The sequence below is a fragment of the Lissotriton vulgaris genome, chromosome 10 (genome assembly GCF_964263255.1).
Source record: "Lissotriton vulgaris chromosome 10, aLisVul1.2, whole genome shotgun sequence".
Classification (NCBI taxonomy): domain Eukaryota; kingdom Metazoa; phylum Chordata; class Amphibia; order Caudata; family Salamandridae; genus Lissotriton; species Lissotriton vulgaris.
Window position 1 is genome coordinate 262,021,219 of NC_141698.1, and position 18,481 is coordinate 262,039,699.

Consider the following 18,481-nt stretch of genomic DNA (forward strand, 5'->3'; position numbering starts at 1 on the left):
TGCCCAGGCCAGGAGAGCCACTGATGAAGTGGGAGGATTGGAGAGAGTACATTGACAACTTCATTGGCGTGCTGGAGGACGAGAGCGAAGAAACGTTCAAACCATCAAGGAAAAAACGCATCCCGCTGTTGAATCTAGGCCCGGAAGGGTTGAGAGTGTATAAAAGCCTGGTGCCGAAGCAAAGGAACAGCACGGACGATGACGTGTACGCTCACGCAATCGAGGACCTGAACGAACACTTTAGACCGGCGGTGTGTGTGTCCGTGGACAGGTTCAACTTTCAACAAAGGAAGCAGCGGCCAGGAGAGACGGTAGAGGAGTACGTGGCGGCACTAAAACGGCTGGCGGCCTCGTGCAAGTACAACAACTGGGAAGAGGAGTTCATAAAGGACCAAGTAATAATGCACACCACGTGCACCTCCGTGCAAGACAAGTTGTGGGCTAGTGGAGAAACCACCCTGAAGGATGTGATGGTCATATTCAAAAGAGCAGAACTGGCGAGGAGGTGTGCGGACGCAACAAAGAAAGAGACGGCGTCCAACGCCATGGTGAACAAGATAGATAAGGATGAGACCAATAAGGACCACTCGACGAAAAAGACGACAGAAAAGAGTGGCGCCAAGTGGAGCAGTAATGGCGGACCTCCAGGAAGGCACGCGGGCAACAACCGGAAACCATGCTACAGGTGCGGAAACTGGACGCACGAGGCGCATGACAAGAAATGTCCGGCGTTTCGCGCCAAATGTATGTACTGCGGAATAATCGGACACTTCGAGAAGGTGTGCAGAAAGAAAGCCTCCAAGAACACGGTGAGACTCATCAGCCAAGACAGCGACACACAAGAGGACACACCGGAGGAGGAAGTAGCCACGGTGCTGGGCATATACGACCAGGTACTGGGAGCCGATGGACAAGTCATGAATGTGGATGGGAAAAGATCTATGAAGCCGGTGTTGGAAATGACCATAGGAGGGGTCATGATCAGTGTAATAGCCGACACTGGTTCGCCGTATACCATCGTCCAGAGGGCCGTATGGGAGGAGAAGTTCGTACCACGACTAGGCCCGGAACTGGAGAGGCTAGATATCCGCCCAGTTACATACAACGGGGACCGTATACCAATGGCGGGATTCCGACCACTGGAGTTTGAGTTCCGGGGCCGATCGGCCTGCTGCAAGCTCTACATAGCGGAAAAGGGACCATCCGTGCTGGGCTGGCTGGACCAGGATGACCTGGGCATCAAGTTGGATCCCGGGGGCGTGGAGCAGATCTTACTAACTGATCTCGAGTCATGGCCTGACCAAGACAGATGGAGGAAGACATTCCCCAAGGTATTCGGAGGCACGGTGGGGAAACTCGAGAAATTTGCACATAAGATCATCCTGAAGGACAAGGCAATACCAGTGGCCCACCGAGCCAGAAACATCCCCATCGCAGTGCGAGAGGCGGTGCAAGAGGAGCTCCAAGAACTGGAGAAGAAAGGGATCATTCAGCCCATCACATGTGCCGAATGGCTGGCGCCACTGGTGGTAGTTAAGAAGCCCAACGGGAAGGTCCGGCTGTGCGTGGACCTCAGGGAGCTAAACAAGAACATTGTAGTAGAAAGATTTCCTCTGCCAAGGATAGAGGAGATGCTGGCCAGCACCCGGGGCATCAAATGGTACTCCACCATCGACTTGACGTCCGCCTACCTCCAAATTGCCCTGCACCCGGAGAGCCGCCACCTCACGTCGTTTATCACCCTGTTTGGGTGTTACCAGTTCCTCCGCATGCCATTCGGGCTGGCGTCTGCAGCAGCAGTTTTCCAAAATTTGATGCACCAGCTTTTCAAAAACAGCACGGGCGTCCAGTACTTTCAGGATGACATCCTGATAATGGGCCGAGACAAACTGGATCACGACGCAAAGCTGGGGAAGGTGCTACGGATTCTGGAAGGGAAAGGTCTCACAGCGGAATGGTCCAAGTGCCGAATTGGAATGTCATCAGTGACATACCTGGGACATGAAATAGGCGTGGAAGGAGGGACCCCCAAGGCTGAAAACGTCAAGGCCATCCGCGAGGCACCCCCTCCAGTCAGCAAAGAGGAAGTAAGATCATTTCTTGGCATGGCCGAGTACTATGGGAAATTCGTGCAACATTTCGCCTCCAGGACCCACCATATGAGGCAACTCACGAAGGAAAACACCGAGTTCCGATGGTCGGCAGAAACACATGGTTAGTTCGATGATGTCAAGAAAGCGATCACAGAAGCCATTCCCCTCCAGGGATATGACCCCCAAGGCAGAACGGTCTTGACCACAGATGCCAGTGACAAGGGCCTAGGAGCAGTCCTGATGCAGGATAGAGGGCAAGGACAGATGGAAACAATAAGTTTTGCCTCGCGCACGCTGTCGGATACAGAGAAAAGGTACAGTGTAATCGAGAAGGAGATGCTGGCAGTGGTGTGGGCCACTGCGAGGTTCAGACAATTTCTGTGGGGCACACGGTTCCTATTGAGAACGGACCACAAACCCCTGCTAAAGGTGCTGACGTCAATTGGGCACGCAGAAGCCACACCAAGAATCTCTAAGATGTTGTTGAAGCTACTAGAGTTCCGGTATGACGTGGAGCATGTACCAGTGAACAGGAATTGTGTGGCGGACTACCTAAGCAGAGCTGCTGCGATGGAATCCAGTGGTGAGAACATGGCAGGAACAGAGGAGTGGGTGGCACTCACAGAGGACCAGGAGGTCTCCATCAGCCTCACAGAATGGGAACAGGCATATCACGAGGATGCAGTGTTAAAGGAGGTGAAGAAGTTCGTGACGCAAGGGTGGCCCGAGAAGAAAGCACTGGTAAGGGAACTCAGACCCTACTACGGAGTCAGAGAAGAACTATCGATAGGCGACAGGGGAGTGTTTGTACACAGGGGTGAGAGAGTAATACCACCCGTCAACCTCATTGATCGCCTACTAGACACACTCCATGAGGGGCACCTTGGGATCTGAAAATTGAGGCTGAGAGCCAGGCAAGACTACTGGTGGCCGGGAATGGACTTGAAGGCAGAAAGACATGTCAGGAACTGCACCAGGTGTCAAGGAGCGGATAAGACCCTGAAACTCCTCCGATCTGAGCTGGGCAAGTTCGATCTACCAAAGAACCCTTGGGAAGAACTGAGTGTAGATATCCTGGGCCCTGTTCTGGACATACAAGGAGTGCAAAAGTATGTGTGTGTCATGGTGGACAGGTACTCGAAATGGCCGGAGATAATGATAAGAGAGACTATGGACACAGACGCAATTATCAAGTTCCTAGCAGACACGTTCGTGAGGGAAGGCATCCCCAAGACTGTGCTTAGCGACAACGGGCCCCAGTTTAAATCGGAGAAGTGGAACAGGTTCATGAATAGGAATGGCATAGGAGCCAAGCACACAGCTATATATCACCCAGCCGGAAACGGCTTAGTGGAACGGTTCAACAGGGTGGTAATGGGGTCAATCCAAGCTGCCATAGCCGATGACAAGGACTTGGAAGCAGAAATTTGGCATATGATCTGGGCTTACAGAATAACGCCCACCAGCACAGGGTACAGCCCGTTCCAAATACTCAGAGGCAGAGAACCGTTCACGCAGGACAATCGAGTATGGAAGGAGAAAACAGTCACCAGTGAATGGTCGCCCGCTGTAGTATGAGCCAACCTCGAGAAAGCCCAAGCTACCTACACCAGGCATTATGACCGCAGAAGGAATGTAAGGGACACTGGACTAGAGGAAGGAGAGTGGGTGCGAGTGAAGTTGGCAAATGCGCAGAGGAAGGGAGAGAGCAAATACAGCAAGCCCATGCAGGTGAAAGAGGTACGGGGCAGGGCGGCCCTATTGAGCGACGGCAACGTCTGGTCGCAAGACCGCATGGCGAGGTGTAACAAAATCTTGAACTGGAATCAGAGAACCACAGATCTGGATGAGGAAGAAAAGGAGTCGGAGAGCAGGAGGCTCCGGAAGGAGCGCTCGATGAGAATGAAGGAGACGCACAAGAACTAGAGATAAGGGAACACGAGCAGGAATGGATGGCCCGAGGAAGTCGGAGAGATGGAGGAGCAGGCGCGGCTGCGCAGGAGTCAGAAGGAAGTAACGTATGTGAGAACCTCAACACCCCGGTAAGACAGACACGTAGTGGCAGGGTGGTGGTTAAACCTGCTAAATACAGAGACTATGAACTGAACTGTGGACAATGAGGAACTGTCTCCATGTTGGGAAAAAAGGGGAGATATGTAGTAGCGCGCTCTAGTGTATGCACGTCACGTGGGCCACGTGACGTGCCGCGCCCGCGCAAGGTTACGCAGGCTGCGTAAATGCTTGGCGCGCAAAACTGTTAATGGGCAGTTGAGGCGCGGCGCTCTTCAAGGGTAGACGTGTTTAAATAAAGACGGTTAAACACTACCAGATTGCAGCGTCATCATTGCCGGGTGTTTGATAACATTACAACTGCCAGTGTGCCGCAGAGGATGTTCCTTGTTACTGGTGTACAGGGGTCTCATGCATTCCCATCTGGTGGGTGGAGTCACTCACTGCACCCGTCTGCACCAGGATCACTGTGCCCTTTAAATGGGAGGTCAGTGTGCCACTTCAATGAAAGCTGGAACAGTGGCTTCAAACACTTTGTCCCCTTTCAAGTCAAGTCAAAATAACTTTATTCAGATACGAGCACCATAAAAGTTTCACTCAAATACTTGCAAAAATAAAATTTACATATCGTAGCTACAAAGGACAATGGATAAAAACAAGCATAGAAGCAAACAATAAATAACGTTCAGGCATTGTTAAGAGCAATTATGGACCCTAACATCGAATACCCCAAACGCCCATCTCTAGAATCACCCATACAATTTCATTCATATAATCAATTTTTACAAAAGGGTTAAACAGGTTTTATTCAGTTATGATAGCTCATGGCATTTTTTCATAGACATTGCAACTCTAATGAAATTCTAAACTGCAATGCAGTTGGTTAGAGTAGACAAAGAATCTAAGAAATTAAAACCGCCAATATAGGTGCATGGCTGTATTTCCCTCAGTAGTGGGATTAAAAATGTCCCCCTTGGATCTTTATAAAGGGGACAGAACAAAATAAAATGCAACGTGCTCTGGTCTGCCAACTTATCACACGGACAAGGTGGTTAACTGTGAACACAACCTGATTTTGTAGGCAATGCCACTAGAAAGTGCAATGTGCTTAATTGAAACCTTGTCAGGTAAAATCATGCTTGGACGTTAGTGGTAAAAGTTGAATAAAATTTCTGTTCTCCGGGGAATGAACATGGGAGACCTGACACTGCCATTTGTGCATGGTGCAGGTGTATGCTAGCATAAAATGCCTCTTTTATAACATCTTTCACATTTATATCAATACTTGCAGGATTGTCATAATAGTGCACTAAGCCTAGATCATATAATTTTCACAAAACGGACCGAGGGGATGGACTAAGCACTATCTAAGTTGATACAATCCTTGATAACGTCTTTTGAGAACATTAGGTCCTCAGATGACAAAATCTTGGCCCCTAGGATCAATGAAGTGATATCAATTCGATCTGCAAGATTGGCCAACCCTAGGTCCTGGTGGCAAAAAGGTGTAGGGGCACTATTTGGAGCTATCAATAATCTCTTTATAAATATATTCTCCAGGACCTGCAATTGTCGGACATTATGGTAGCCCCAGACTCCCACCCCATAGGATGGCACAGGGAAACATTTAGCTTTGTAGAGGTAACCTGTTCCATCACTTGGTTATGGCCTAGCTTGCGGGCAAAGCTAAATAATCCCTCCACAACCCGACTAGTATGTTGTACCCTAGCTGTAATAAGGTGGTCCCAGTTCATAGTGTCATTAAAATCTTCCCTAAATATGTGACCTTTTTCAACTTGTCAATGTTCTTGCCCCTAACCTCAAATTTACTTGTTTTCGTACCTTTAGGGCCACACACCATGACATAAGATTTAATAAAATTTACTTTTATGTCCAATGCTGCCATAAAATCAGTAAAAGCATTAAGTGACTTTTGGAGGCTATTGGCTGTCAGGGCCATTAAAACAGTATTGTCCGCATAAGATAACAATGGGATCGGGTTGCCTCCGATTTTAGGAAAGTCAAATTCCTTCTCTATTAAAAAAGCCTCTAAACCAGTGGTTCCCAAACTTTTGACTCCTGAGGACCCCCATTGAGTTACCACTGGAAGCCGGGGACCCCCAAGCAATTTGTAGGAGTTAAATTTCAAACATTAAAACCGTAATTTCGAAAAAAATACACACGTGTGCACACAAAACAAATACTCAAAGTACTAAGAGAATCCTGAAGGTCGGATTTCTCATTGATATTGTCAAATGTAGCAGTTTTAGACCTAGTTAATTCTCTCCCTCACCAACGACCCCGCCACCGCTAGAACCAGCCTACACGAAGGGATTAAAGACGTTGCCGAATGGATGAAGAACAGCCGCCTGAAACTGAACTCAGACAAAACGGAAGTCCTCATCCTGGGATAATCGCCCTCCGCCTGGGACGACTCCTGGTGGCCCCCTGCCCTGGGCACCACCCCCAAACCAACGGACCATGCACGCAACCTGGGCTTCATCCTGGACTCCTCCCTCTCGATGACCACACAAGTCAACGCCGTCACGTCATCATGCTTCAACACCCTGCGCATGCTCTGTAAGATCTTCTGATGGATCACCACCGAAACCAGGAAGACGGTCACCCAGGCACTCGTCACCTGCCGACTGGACTAAGGAAACACCCTCTACGCCGGAACCACAGCCAAACTTCAGAAAAGACTCCAGCGCATCCAGAACGCCTCCGCACGACGCGTCCTGGACGTCCCCCGACACAGCCACATCTACGGCCACCTGAGAGACCTGCACTGGCTCCCTGTCAGCAAGAGGATCACGTTCAGGCTCCTCACCCACGCACACAAGGCCCTCCACAACCTGGGCCCCAAGTACCTCAACAACCACCTGACCTTCTACGCACCCACCCGCCAGCTGCGATCGACCAGCCTTACCCTCGCCGCCGTACCACGCATCCGCAAAGCCACCACCGGGGGAAGATCCTTCTCCTACCTGGCAGCCAAGACATGGAACTCCCTCCCGATCCACCTCCGGCTGACCCAGGATCATCTCTCCTTCAGGAAGCTCCTCAAGACCTGGCTCTTCGAGCAGTAGCGGACCCCTCCCCCCCCCAGCTCCTTGAGACCCTTCCGGGTGAGTAGCGCGCTTTACAAATGCCCATGATTGATTGATTGATATAGGTACATGTAAAACTTGTAATGCTATCAGCTTACTCAGAAAGCGGCAATTGACCGCTTCATGGGCGTCAGGGTTCCAAGAGCTTTGTGCTCACGTAACCTGGTAGGTAAAAAATGAGATATGCGAACACGGAATGAGTGCCGGAGCGTAGTTGCAAATGCCACTGCAAAGCTCCGAGACGATCAAGTATTGTGGGACTTACTTGTGGCTTCTGCTCATCAATCAGGTAACCTACTTGGTTCATATTGCGGTACGCCCCGTGGATGTAACCAGCAGCCCTTTCCAACGCCGGAGATATACTGAAGCTCTTCGCTTCCCGGAGTGGGCGTGGTTAGGCGTGACCCGGGTCACGTGGATGCCTGGGCCAATAGAAAGTGAGCATAGCGTTTGGGAAACACGTTTACCGGTTGCCATGGTGCCAGGGCCCAGTGAGTGCGCGTTCCAATAAAGCTTTCAGAATTGTAGTGCCAAGCTCGTATTTTCCAGATTGCTCCATTCCAGTTCGAGAGCGAGATGCAGGATGTAAAAGGCGAGGGATTTCTTGCACACTGATAACACATGTATATTAATGGGTGAAGAAGGGAGAAAAACAGAATTTATTTGGTATAAGAAACTAGGCGAAGAGCCAACTTGGTGCTCCTTCACTGCAGGTATGGATGTATTGTCCCAGAACACTAGGGTGAAAGTAAGGTCTAGGTTAAGGAAAGTGCAGCCAAACATAATACCTGTGGTATATCTGTTAGGGGGAGGTATCATGATGATCATGAATTAATGCATCGTCCCCGCATTTATGCAGCGAGGTGATCAAAGGTCAGGGATTATAACACAACCTCTAGCCCATGACCGAATTCCAGGGAATGTTTTCATTTAAACCGGTCTTGTGGGTGGACAGCCTGTAAACCCATCTCTGTTCTTTTTCGAACAGGCGTTGGCTCATGTTGTTCCCAGGGCTGATTTGTTCAATGACGGTTCATTGTAAGTCGTCTGGGGTATGCCCGGCCGACAGATAATGTTCAGTCAATTTTGTCATAGCCTTTTTGCACCTGATGGTGCTCCTGTGCTCGCCGATTCGTTGTTTGGTTTTCCTACTGGTCATACCTATGCAATGGTAATTACAGGGGCAAGTTATCCTGTATACCACGTTCTCGCTATTACAGTTTGTGTGTCCTCGGATGGTCCAGGCCTTCCCTGGTTCCAGCTGAAGTGTTTTGGTATTTGTCGTTAGTGGACAGACACTGCAGTTGCCACATCTGTAATGGCCAGTTACCCTAGGTAGTCCCCATGCGTTCAGCACTGATTCGCTTTCCACGGTTCTTCTGACTGTTCTGGTGATGACCACACAGTCCTTGATGGTTCTCGCTTTCCGAAACGAGACTTGAAAAGATTCTCTCTGGTAAAGGCTTCTTGTAACGCAATTGTTATCACGGCCATTCTTTGCTACCACTGCACTTACGAATACCCGCTGAGGCGATCTCCCACCCTATCAGAAAACCCTCCATTTGAACGCCAGATGAGGGGTTAACAAACCCGTAGGGGGCCAATTACAGGCGTACAGTTGAATTAGAGCAGCACTGGCACGTCTCCCTATAAAAACGCCACCAGGTTTTGTTACGCTCCCATTGTGGCGACCGGCACCTGTGATAGAGACACAGCTTCACGGCCACTGCCATTAGGAGCACATTTTATATGTTTTATGTACAAAAAATGTTTGTCTATTGTCTATGTGATCCCAACCCCTTTTTTCCTCAATTCTTTTTTTCACAGGTTTTTCTTCCAGAACGGGGAGAAGACATCACAATTTTGTAAAGGGCCACAAGTTTGTGGTTCCGTTTTTCATGATCGAGGGCAGGGCGCACCTTAGCGTGTGCGCACCACTCAGGTCATCTACATTGGTCCTGACGAAAACCCACAATTGCAAGATGGTTGAAACATGTAGACCTGTATTTTAATCACATAGCACACGTTGCTATTTTAAAACACTACACGTCTTGAACACCGGAGTCTACCTAATTAGACATAGGAGTCACAGTTTTTCCTTTAGGGTGTCCAATCACTCAGGAATAAAGGAGTGAGTAGTATTGGCCCCTTTTTAAATCACTAATCACATTTTAGTATCACTGCACATATAAAAAAGAAAAAATACCCGCTCCACTGTAGTCAGGTGTCGAAGCACACCCTGCTGGCACTCGGCCTGCGGGGTGGGACCCCAATGATAAAGCATGTCACCAACTAGGTTGGTGAGTGAGGGGTCTTCTAAAAGGACATGCTATGTCCTGTAAAAAGGTTGGGCATATTGTGCATTATTGATCTTTAAGTTTTGGTTACAGAGTCTTTCTCTATTATACCTAGGGGGAACTCCTCCATTTGTTGTTTAAAATACTCGGAAGGGGACCAGGAGTTCCCGCCCTACACTCATGTAGAACACCCTTTCTCTCTCTTTTGTTTGTTTTTGCAAAAGATATTACAGTACCAGTTTACTAGCAGTAGCTTAACCCGAATAAGGTTGGAAATGAGGACTAGCTGGTACCAAGGTGAGGTCTTTACAACATGAGTTTGTATGTGCCTATATTTAACACGAAATATAGTCACAATCCCTCCTTTCGCCCTCTCAACCAGTGAAGTTGTTGCATTAACGTTAAAGGAACAATAACCGTCGAGCACAATGCAGCCTGGTGCCATGTTTCTTGAAGGCAAATATCAAAACCCCTAATATAATCCACCCAATCCGTTTTGGTTAATTTTATACGGATCACTGCAAGGATTCTAGACAGAGGGGTTGCATGTGCCTGACTTGCCTGGCCCACCTTAATTAATTTTGGGACAATCAATCAATCAAGGTGTTTGTTAAGCGCGACTACTCACCGCAACGGTCTCAAGGCGATGGGGGTTTGCACGTTCCAGTCCATCGAGGAGGGGTCTGTCGAATAACCAGGTTTTGAGGTTTCTTGCAGAGAGGGGGAGCGATGTTCTCTGTCTGAGGTGGAGTGGAAGGTCGTTCCAGGCTCTGGCTGCGAGGAAGAAGGAGCGGCCTCCCGATCTGGTCTTTCTGGTGCGGGGACTGCGGCCCAGGAGAGCTGGGCTGATCCTTGGGGTGTGTGGAATTTGAGTCGGCTGTTCAGGTATGCTGGTCTGGTGTCGTGGAGGGCCTTGTGAGCATGGGTGAGCATCTTGAAGGTGACTCTAGCTTCAATGGGGATTCAGTGGAGTGTGCAAAGGTGCTGGGAGATGTGTCAGTGTCTTGTCAGGTTGAGGACCAGTCTTGCGGCGGCGTTTTGGATGTTCTGTAGCTTGCGGGTGAGGTTTTTGTTTATTCCGGCATAGAGTGAGTTGCCGTAGTCAAGTCTGCTGGTGACCAGGGTGTGAGTGACGGTCTTTCTGTATTTGAGGGGGATCCATTTGAAGGTCTTACGTAGGGGGCGGGGGGTGTGGAAGCAGGAGGACAAGACAGAGTTGATCTGGCGGTCCATTTGAGCTCTGAGTCCAGGATGATTCTCAGGTTGCGTGCGTGGTCTGTGGGGGTGGGCGGGCTTCCGAGGGCGAGGGCTACTAGGTGTTGTTCCAAGCTTCAGAGTTTGGGCCCATGATGAGTACTTCCGTTTTGTTGGTGAGTAGTTGTCGGAAGCTGTTTCTCATCCATTTAGCGACAGCTTCCATGCCTTCTCGAAAGTTGTGTCTGGCGGTGTTGGGTTCGTTGGATAGGGAGAGGATGAGTTGGGTGTTGTCTGCATATGACAAAATGTTGAGTCCCTAGGTTCTGACGATGGGGCAAGCGGAGCCATGTATCATTGAAGAGCGAGGGCTGAGGGAGGATCCCTGGGGGACTCCACAGGTGGTTGGTGTGGGGACGAGAGGAATGGGGGGGTCTGACCCACTGCGTTCTGCCAGAGAGGAAGGAGCGGATCCAGTCAAGGGCCTTGTCTTGGATCCCTACGTCGTGGAGTCTGCGCATTAGGGTGCGGTGAGAGACTGTGTTGAATGCTGCTGAGAGGTCGAGGAGGATGAGGGCTGCTGTTTCTCCTTTGTCCAGTAGGGTGAGGATGTCATCTGTTGGGGCGAGGAGGGTGGTTTCCATACTGTGGTTTTTTCTGAAGCCGGATTAGGAGGATTCGAGGATATTGTGCTCTTCGATGAATGGGGCGAGTTGGCTGTTGATGGCTTTCTTGATGACTTTCGCTGTGAACGGGTGCAGGGAGATGGGTCTGTAGTTTCTGGGGTCGGTGGGGTCCCCCGAGGATTTCTTCGGGAGGGGGTTGATCTCGACTTGTTTCCAGTCATCGGGGAATGAGGCGGTTGCCAGGGAACAGTTGATCATGTGGCAGAGCATGGGTGCGGTGGTGTCTGCGGCACTACTGAAAATGTGGTGGGGCAGGGGTCCTGTTGGGCCCCGGAGTGGATTGGCTTCATCGTCTTCAGTGTGTCTTCGATGCTGAGGGCTTCCCAGCTGTAGATCGCTGGCTTCAGGGTGTCGGGGTGGTTGGTGAGGGTTCAGTGTGTTGGTTGTCTTTGTCAAAGTTTTCGTAGATGCTCTTGATTTTGTGGTGGAAAAAGGTGCTGAGTTTGTTGCAAAGGTCTTGTGAGGGAGGGATGCCGGTGGACTCGCTGGTGGGTTGGGCAAACTCCTTGAGGATATTGAAAATTTCTTTGCTGTTGTGTGCATGAGTGGAGATTCTGTATTCAATCGATTTTTTGTGCTCGTTTTTCTGATGAGTTGGTGGTTGGCATTGGTGGCAGCTCTGAAGTTGTTGTGGGCTTCAGTGGATTTGGTGTTCCTCCAGGCCTTTTCGAGGTGGCAGCAAGTGCGTCTGGACTCTCAAAGTTCGGTGGTAAACCATCTAGCTTTCTTGGAGTGGGAGATGTTGTTTTTCTTGAGGGGGGCTATGGTGTTGGCGCTGTTGGAGATACATCTGTGCAGGGTTTGGGCTTCTGTGTTGGAGTTGTCGTTTGCCATGATGGTTGGGTCGGAGTTGCCGAGTGATGAGGTTAGCTGGTCGTCGGTGATTCTGGAAGAGTTTCTTCGTGGGAGCAGGTGCTGATTTCTTTGGATGGTGGGTGTTCTGAAGGTGAAGTGGACTCATCGATGGTCAGTCCATGGGAGTTTGATGGTGTGGCTGAAGGTGATGAGTTTACTGTTGTTAAAAGGGGGTCGAGGGTGTGTCCTGCTGAGTGCGTGGGTTCGGTCACAATTTGGCAGAAATCAATGTTGTGGAAGTTGTCCAGGAGGGATGTGGTGCTGGGGTCCAGTTGGTTGTTGAGGTAGAATTTTAGGTCACCCAGTAGGGTGTACTTGGTGGACGCGATGGCATATGGGGAGATGATGTCCGTGATGGAGTTGGTAAAAAGTCTGCAGGGGCCAGGAGGTCGGTAAATGAGGGTTTCTCGGAGGGTGGAGTTGGGGTTGGCCAGTATCTTGAAGTAAAGGTGTTCCATCAGGTCTGTGAGCTTGTCCGGCAGTGTGCTCAGGCAAAGGGTGGATTTGTGGACGATGGTGATTCCTTCTCCTGGGCGGGTGTGACGGTCCTTCCTAGAGATCTTGTATCCTTTGGGAATGGCGATGGCGATGTCCGGTCCCGAGGTGGTGTTGGTCCTGGTTTTGGTGAAGAATGCTACTTCCGGGGTGGTGCTGTGGAGGAGGTCCCAGATTTTGGTGGCATGTTTGTGGAGAGATCAGACATTGAGGAGTATGCATTGCAGGGTCTTTGGTTTGGTTCTGCTCTTGCGGGCGGGTTGTGCTGGGTCCACAGTATTGGCGGTGCTGCAGGTGTGCCAGAAGCGGTGACAGCTGAAGGGTCCGTGAGTGTTGGCCGGTGATGCTAGCTTGCAGTTGTTGTTGCATCCTGGGTTGTGTGCATGGAGTGCCGTTGGGGCATAGAGTTGGCGGTGAAGAGATTCAGCGTTCCTGGCGCTGGTCGCGGTCGAGTCGCGGATGGGCACAGATGGGCTTGCCTTTAGCGCACCAGGAGCGCAGCCGCGCAGCGGCCACTATTAAGTAGGGGTCGGGGAGGGCTGGAGAGCTGGGAGGGGGTAGCAGGGAGCAGGGAGGGGACCTAGATTGGGCCGGTCGCGCTGGTCGTGCTGGGGGAGGGGGCGTGGGGGCAGCAGAGAGGGGGAAACGGGCAGAAAAGGTCAAAAAGAGAGGGGAAAGTGCAAATAAGGCAGAAAAAGTGCAAGCAGTATGAAGGAAAGACACAGAGGACACAGAGGAGAGTGAAACTTGGAGCTTGAAAAGAGGGAAAAAACGAGTGAAAAAGGAGGAAAGACACAGAAGGAGAGTGAAAGGGGGAGATAGAAACGAGGGAAAAAAACAAGTGAAAAAGGAAAGAAAAAGAGAGAAAGGAGACAGAGGTCCAATGGACAACCAGGGATGAGGTGCAGGTAAAACCTGTGGGTGGAGGAGGGCCCGAACATCAACACTCGAGAGTGCAGGGGCTCAGGGGAAGGCCTCACTTAATGGTGGGGCTGCAAGGGAGGTAGAGCAATTTCACTGACAATGAGTCAGTGGTCTTGCTCTGTGGTGAGCATGGCTGATTTACCAGACCCCTCCACCCCCGGATTCACATTAGAAACAGGAATAGAGTCCCGGATGAAGATTAACGTATTCACTATGTCATTGGTAGGGCTGGTTATGTTTAACAAAATGGGACCAGATAAATCTGATAACATAGGTTTCTACGTCTCTCCCTAGAACAGGGCGGCGTGGGTATGATCTTTCCCGAACAGCTAGGCTGCCTGATTGAACAGGCAGTCAGTAAATATATCTGTCAGGCCTGAAAGGGCTTCAAAGGGATTGGAGTGGATAAATGAGAGGGGCTGGGGGGGAGATATCTTTTTGGCCCATACCCTGTATGATGTTGCCTCTTACTAGTCCCCTGGTAGGGGGGGGGGGGGGGGTAGAAGAAACCCAGATGACAAGCCTTTTTCAAATTTTTTGGTGAGTCTCTGATATGCTTCAGAGCAAAGCGTACCTTGCGTCATTAAAATTAAGTGCAACGCTGTCCCCTTCTAGGCATTTGGTTAGAGGGCCTAACCAGCCCACCCTCCTTGCCACAATTTTGTGTTTGAGCCAATTAATAGGTGATGGGATTCTCCTCGAGCACCAGTATGCTGACTTATTTATAAGGCTTGAGCAACTTTCTTGTTGCCCAGGAAGGAGGTGAGGTATACCTGTCATGATCACTGTATAAGGAGTACAGTCGGGGGTAAGTTTCTTCCCCCTGCCCAGCTAAACATCTATACCCTGGTTCCAAATTACTTATCGATTATTTTGTTTCTCTCCCCCCCCAAGCATGACGGGTCCTAGTCTGTGGTTCCCATTCTGCCCCCTCCCATGTCCATCCCCACTATGTGTTCCAACCATCACAATTTCCCTTACTCTTGTATCAATTAAGTTATTTCTGGTACCTGGCAAAGTGGCCCAACTGTCTTTAGAAGATAGTCCATTCGATGGTTCCAAAATCACCGGAAAGGCATTAGAAAGTTCATCAGTTACCCGTATATTTATGTGGCTGGGCCCTGGAGTGCTAGGTGATCCCTTGGATCCTGAGAAAAACATACACAATGCTCTTCAATACTAGTCAAGTGAGAAAGAATAGGTTCCAGGGCGTCCTTAACAACCTTGCTGAAATTTTCAGTCAATATGTCCAAATCAATTTGTACAGATTTTCCACTAGCATTACAAATTCTGCATGCAGTACCTGGAGGGTGAGATTGTTTCGTGTGCTTAACCCTTGACGACTGACCTTTCGCTTTCGGGTCAACCCCTACCAATTCAAACCGCTTCCTCTTCCCTTCTATCCCACTTAGTGACCCAATTTTTCACATGATTAGCTGCGGGGCAATCTCTTCTCCCTCATGAGTGGCACGTTGGTTTCCCTGATTCACCGTGATGATAAAGGGTGAAAGTGGGGGTTGTGGCCTTAATTCAGGATGTGTTCCAGTTTCTATCATAGAAGAGTTCTCCGTAACCGTGGAGGTAACTGGTGTGTCAGGGATGGGCACTAGTAACAGTCTCCTCTCAGCCAGTTCTATTTCCTTATTTAGTGCCCCTACCGCCTTTTGCAGAAAACCATCTAGAGTAGTGTCAGTTGTTTTTAGGGGGAGGGCAATTTTCCATTTCCCCATAGTGAATAAGAGTTTAACTTGGGGTGTAACCAATTTAGGGGAAAAAGAAAACTAGAGTGGAGCTTGATGGATGAGTTCCAGTATGAAAATCCGAAGATCAAGAGGGTGGGCCCAGCCCAGCCTCCTTCAGGGTCTGACGGGCGCAGATGGGCCCGTCCTTGGCCCGTGTTTTGCCTGGGCATGACCCAGGCACGCCGGCACACGTCCTGCGCTGCCACACTCCGCTGGTGATTTTAGGCTCTCCTGTGCCGGAAATGCTGGCGTGGCGTGGCGTTGTGGCCCCCTCCGGCAGAGTGTAACATGGGAGTGGTAGTCTGCCCCACTGGTGTCGCAAAATTACAGAGTCCCCTTTCACTAATGAACTGTTTTTTACTAATGAGCTGTTCTCTAAGTAGGTGCGATTTTGCGCCTGCTTTGGGAATACCGCATTTACTATAAAAGGACCACTGTCACTGCTACTGGGGCACCCAGTTAAAAGGTGGTCCGACAGAAATGGGGGCAGTATGCCCTCCATGTAAATGGACCTAGCACTGCAATGGTTGCACAGGATACACTCATTTTTTTTTTAATTCTTCAGTAATATTTCTGGCAGGTACCCAAGGCCTAATTCATAAGTGTTGATCGGCATCGGGGAAAAAATATCACAAGTTAACAATGATGGTTAATGTCCATTGTCTGACACAGTTTCCAGTATAATTGCGACATTGTTTAAATTTCAAATGGTCTGACCACATTGAGAAAATAAATTTTATCAGCGTTCTTAAGAAGGAAACGTGTGTATTTTATTTGAATGGAACAGATATATATTCCCAGCAAGCCATGCATGAGAAAACAATTCCTTTTATGGACTTGAGCATTCTGCAAAAGGTTCTGGGGTAAAAGTAGGTCATGCACACAGGCTAGATGTGTAGTAGAGCAGTAAAACACTGAAGTCATGCATCCCTTAGGCAAGGATCTATCAAATACTTTGGAGTCCTTTCACCAAACAATCAGATGTTAGGACAAGGATGTTTCAGGAAACTATTTAAAAGAGATTAACCATGACACATTGTTGCTTGTTGGTCTGTATGACATGTATGTTTCTGTAAATGTGGTGTGCAACAACAACAAAAGACTAAGCAAAAGGTGGAAAACTATTCACAAAAAAATAAATACAAGTAATGAGAAGATTAGGTCATCATTTCAATAACAATGATTAAAACGCAAACTATTATAGAGAATCATGGTCCACAAATACTTGCAATCATCCTTAGAAATGTTTTGTACCACAAGATTCCCCGGCGGGGCAACAGCACTAACAAAATCCCTACAAAGTAACCTAAGTCCATGTGTCTTAACATAGGCCGTTGAACCCGGGCAAAGTCAGTTGCTTCTCTTTGATGATTTCAAATGTATTTTGAACAATGGTAGTTAAGTTGTAGATGTATTTTTCAAGAGGGTATAGCCGCTAATTTATTTCAGACTGCTCTCTCAACTTCAGTTCTTTGAAAAGGGAATTCAAGAGTTTCTATAACTGAGGTAAGGTTTTACACATTTCTTGTAGCACACCAGTAGACCTGGAGTTCTTCACATGGCCAGGAAGCTGCTCTTGGTTGAACCCAGTAGCCTCTCTGGCTTCTCATCAGAAGTTTCCCCAATGGGCAAATCTGTCTCCAGAAGTCTCAGGAGATTAGAAGGTCTAAGCTGGCTTGTGAGCCTCTGTCCTCCGAGGCATAATCAAGCCACTGGATCCCTGTTTCTGGACATGAGTCCTTAAAGCAAATGTTTAAGTAAGAGGTAGGAACCCTCTCTTCCCAATGCTTTGCAAGAGTTGAAGGGTAGACTTCCTTAAGAGTTCTTTTGTCTTCTTCTATGTCCATATTAGTTTTGAGGAGAGGGAGCTTGAGATGGAGCTTGTAGGAGAAATACTAGTGTGCCATGGAAAATACCGTAGCTCAGTCAGACTCCACGTGGGCTATTCTACCCCCTATTCCTCTGTTGTGAAGCCTATTCGACCCAAGGAGGTGGCTTGATAGGTTTGCATTTTGCTAGAGTAACTTTTGAAGGCTCAGTCGAGTAATTAAAAATCATCAGATCTGGAGTTAACACTCTCTTGGCACATTTGACATCCCATAAAAGTCACCTTGAGCAGATTCAAAGGCATTCTCTGCCTATTGGGCATCCATCTGCAAGGATCTCCTTACAGGCATTAAAGCCATGGAGCATCTTTGAAGAACACCTATGGTAGAGAGCGTAGAGAAAAGGGCCCCTTCGTATTTCTTCCTGACAGATTCACGCTCTGCTCTCCTCATTCTTAATTCCTAGAATAGAAAAAGTAACTGCTGGCATCAGGGTCGAAGAGCAAAGCCTCCAAACTTACTCCAGAAAAATATAAAATTAACTGATCAAGATATTCAAGATGATCTTCTACAGGCTGCGCTGAATATTTAATAAGAATCAACAATTAACTAGTGTTACCAAATTTTACATTGTATTACGACTAAGGTGGGTCACTTGTCATTTCCACACAGAGCGTTACTCAGCCCCACTATGCATTTGAACACTAAAACACAGCTCTCAACAGATACACTTTCTGCTGCAAAGGCATGAAATCACTAAAAGCTTCTATCCGTAGACATGCTGTGTGTGTGGTTAGGTGGCTAATATATACAACACAGGACCTTGTAGTGCTTATTCACAAGCCAGAACAGCAGGTAATTGTTGTTATGTGTGTGCCCCAAAATGGGGGCTCTTTCTTAATTCTAGTATTCTCCTTAACTTAAAGCTGGCCCTTGATGTTATGCAGTCTATCATAACCTAGATAGCTATGGCTAATAGCTAATCTTTTCTTTCAGAGCTCTGCCCGGAAGACATGATCTACCAATCAGCAGAGGAATGTCGCAGTGGGGGAGGACCGTGCCCACGGCTCTGCTTGGACCAAGCTACCAATGTGGAGTGTACCACTGCTTGCTATGAGGGTTGCTACTGCCCAGAGGGCCTCTTTCTTCAAAACAGCAGTTGTGTGCCTCCCAGCCAATGCCTGTGCTATCATAAGGGCGCACTCTACCAACCGGGAGACACCACTGCCCTTGATTCCTGCAACAACTG

The 18,481-nt window shown here is 48.8% G+C and overlaps 1 protein-coding gene across 1 annotated transcript in view; it reads left to right on the top strand.

Annotated features, from left to right (window-relative positions):
• The window catches only part of LOC147685082 (SCO-spondin-like), a 1,395,910-nt gene that overhangs the window by 683,606 nt on the left and 693,823 nt on the right, over nt 1-18,481 (top strand). The window contains exons 45-49 of the mRNA XM_086939757.1: nt 139-1,553; nt 1,761-2,087; nt 2,523-2,834; nt 9,735-9,807; nt 18,229-18,481. Coding sequence (XP_086795883.1) covers nt 139-1,553; nt 1,761-2,087; nt 2,523-2,834; nt 9,735-9,807; nt 18,229-18,481 — 2,380 coding nt within the window. The remainder of the gene's footprint in view (nt 1-138; nt 1,554-1,760; nt 2,088-2,522; nt 2,835-9,734; nt 9,808-18,228) is intronic.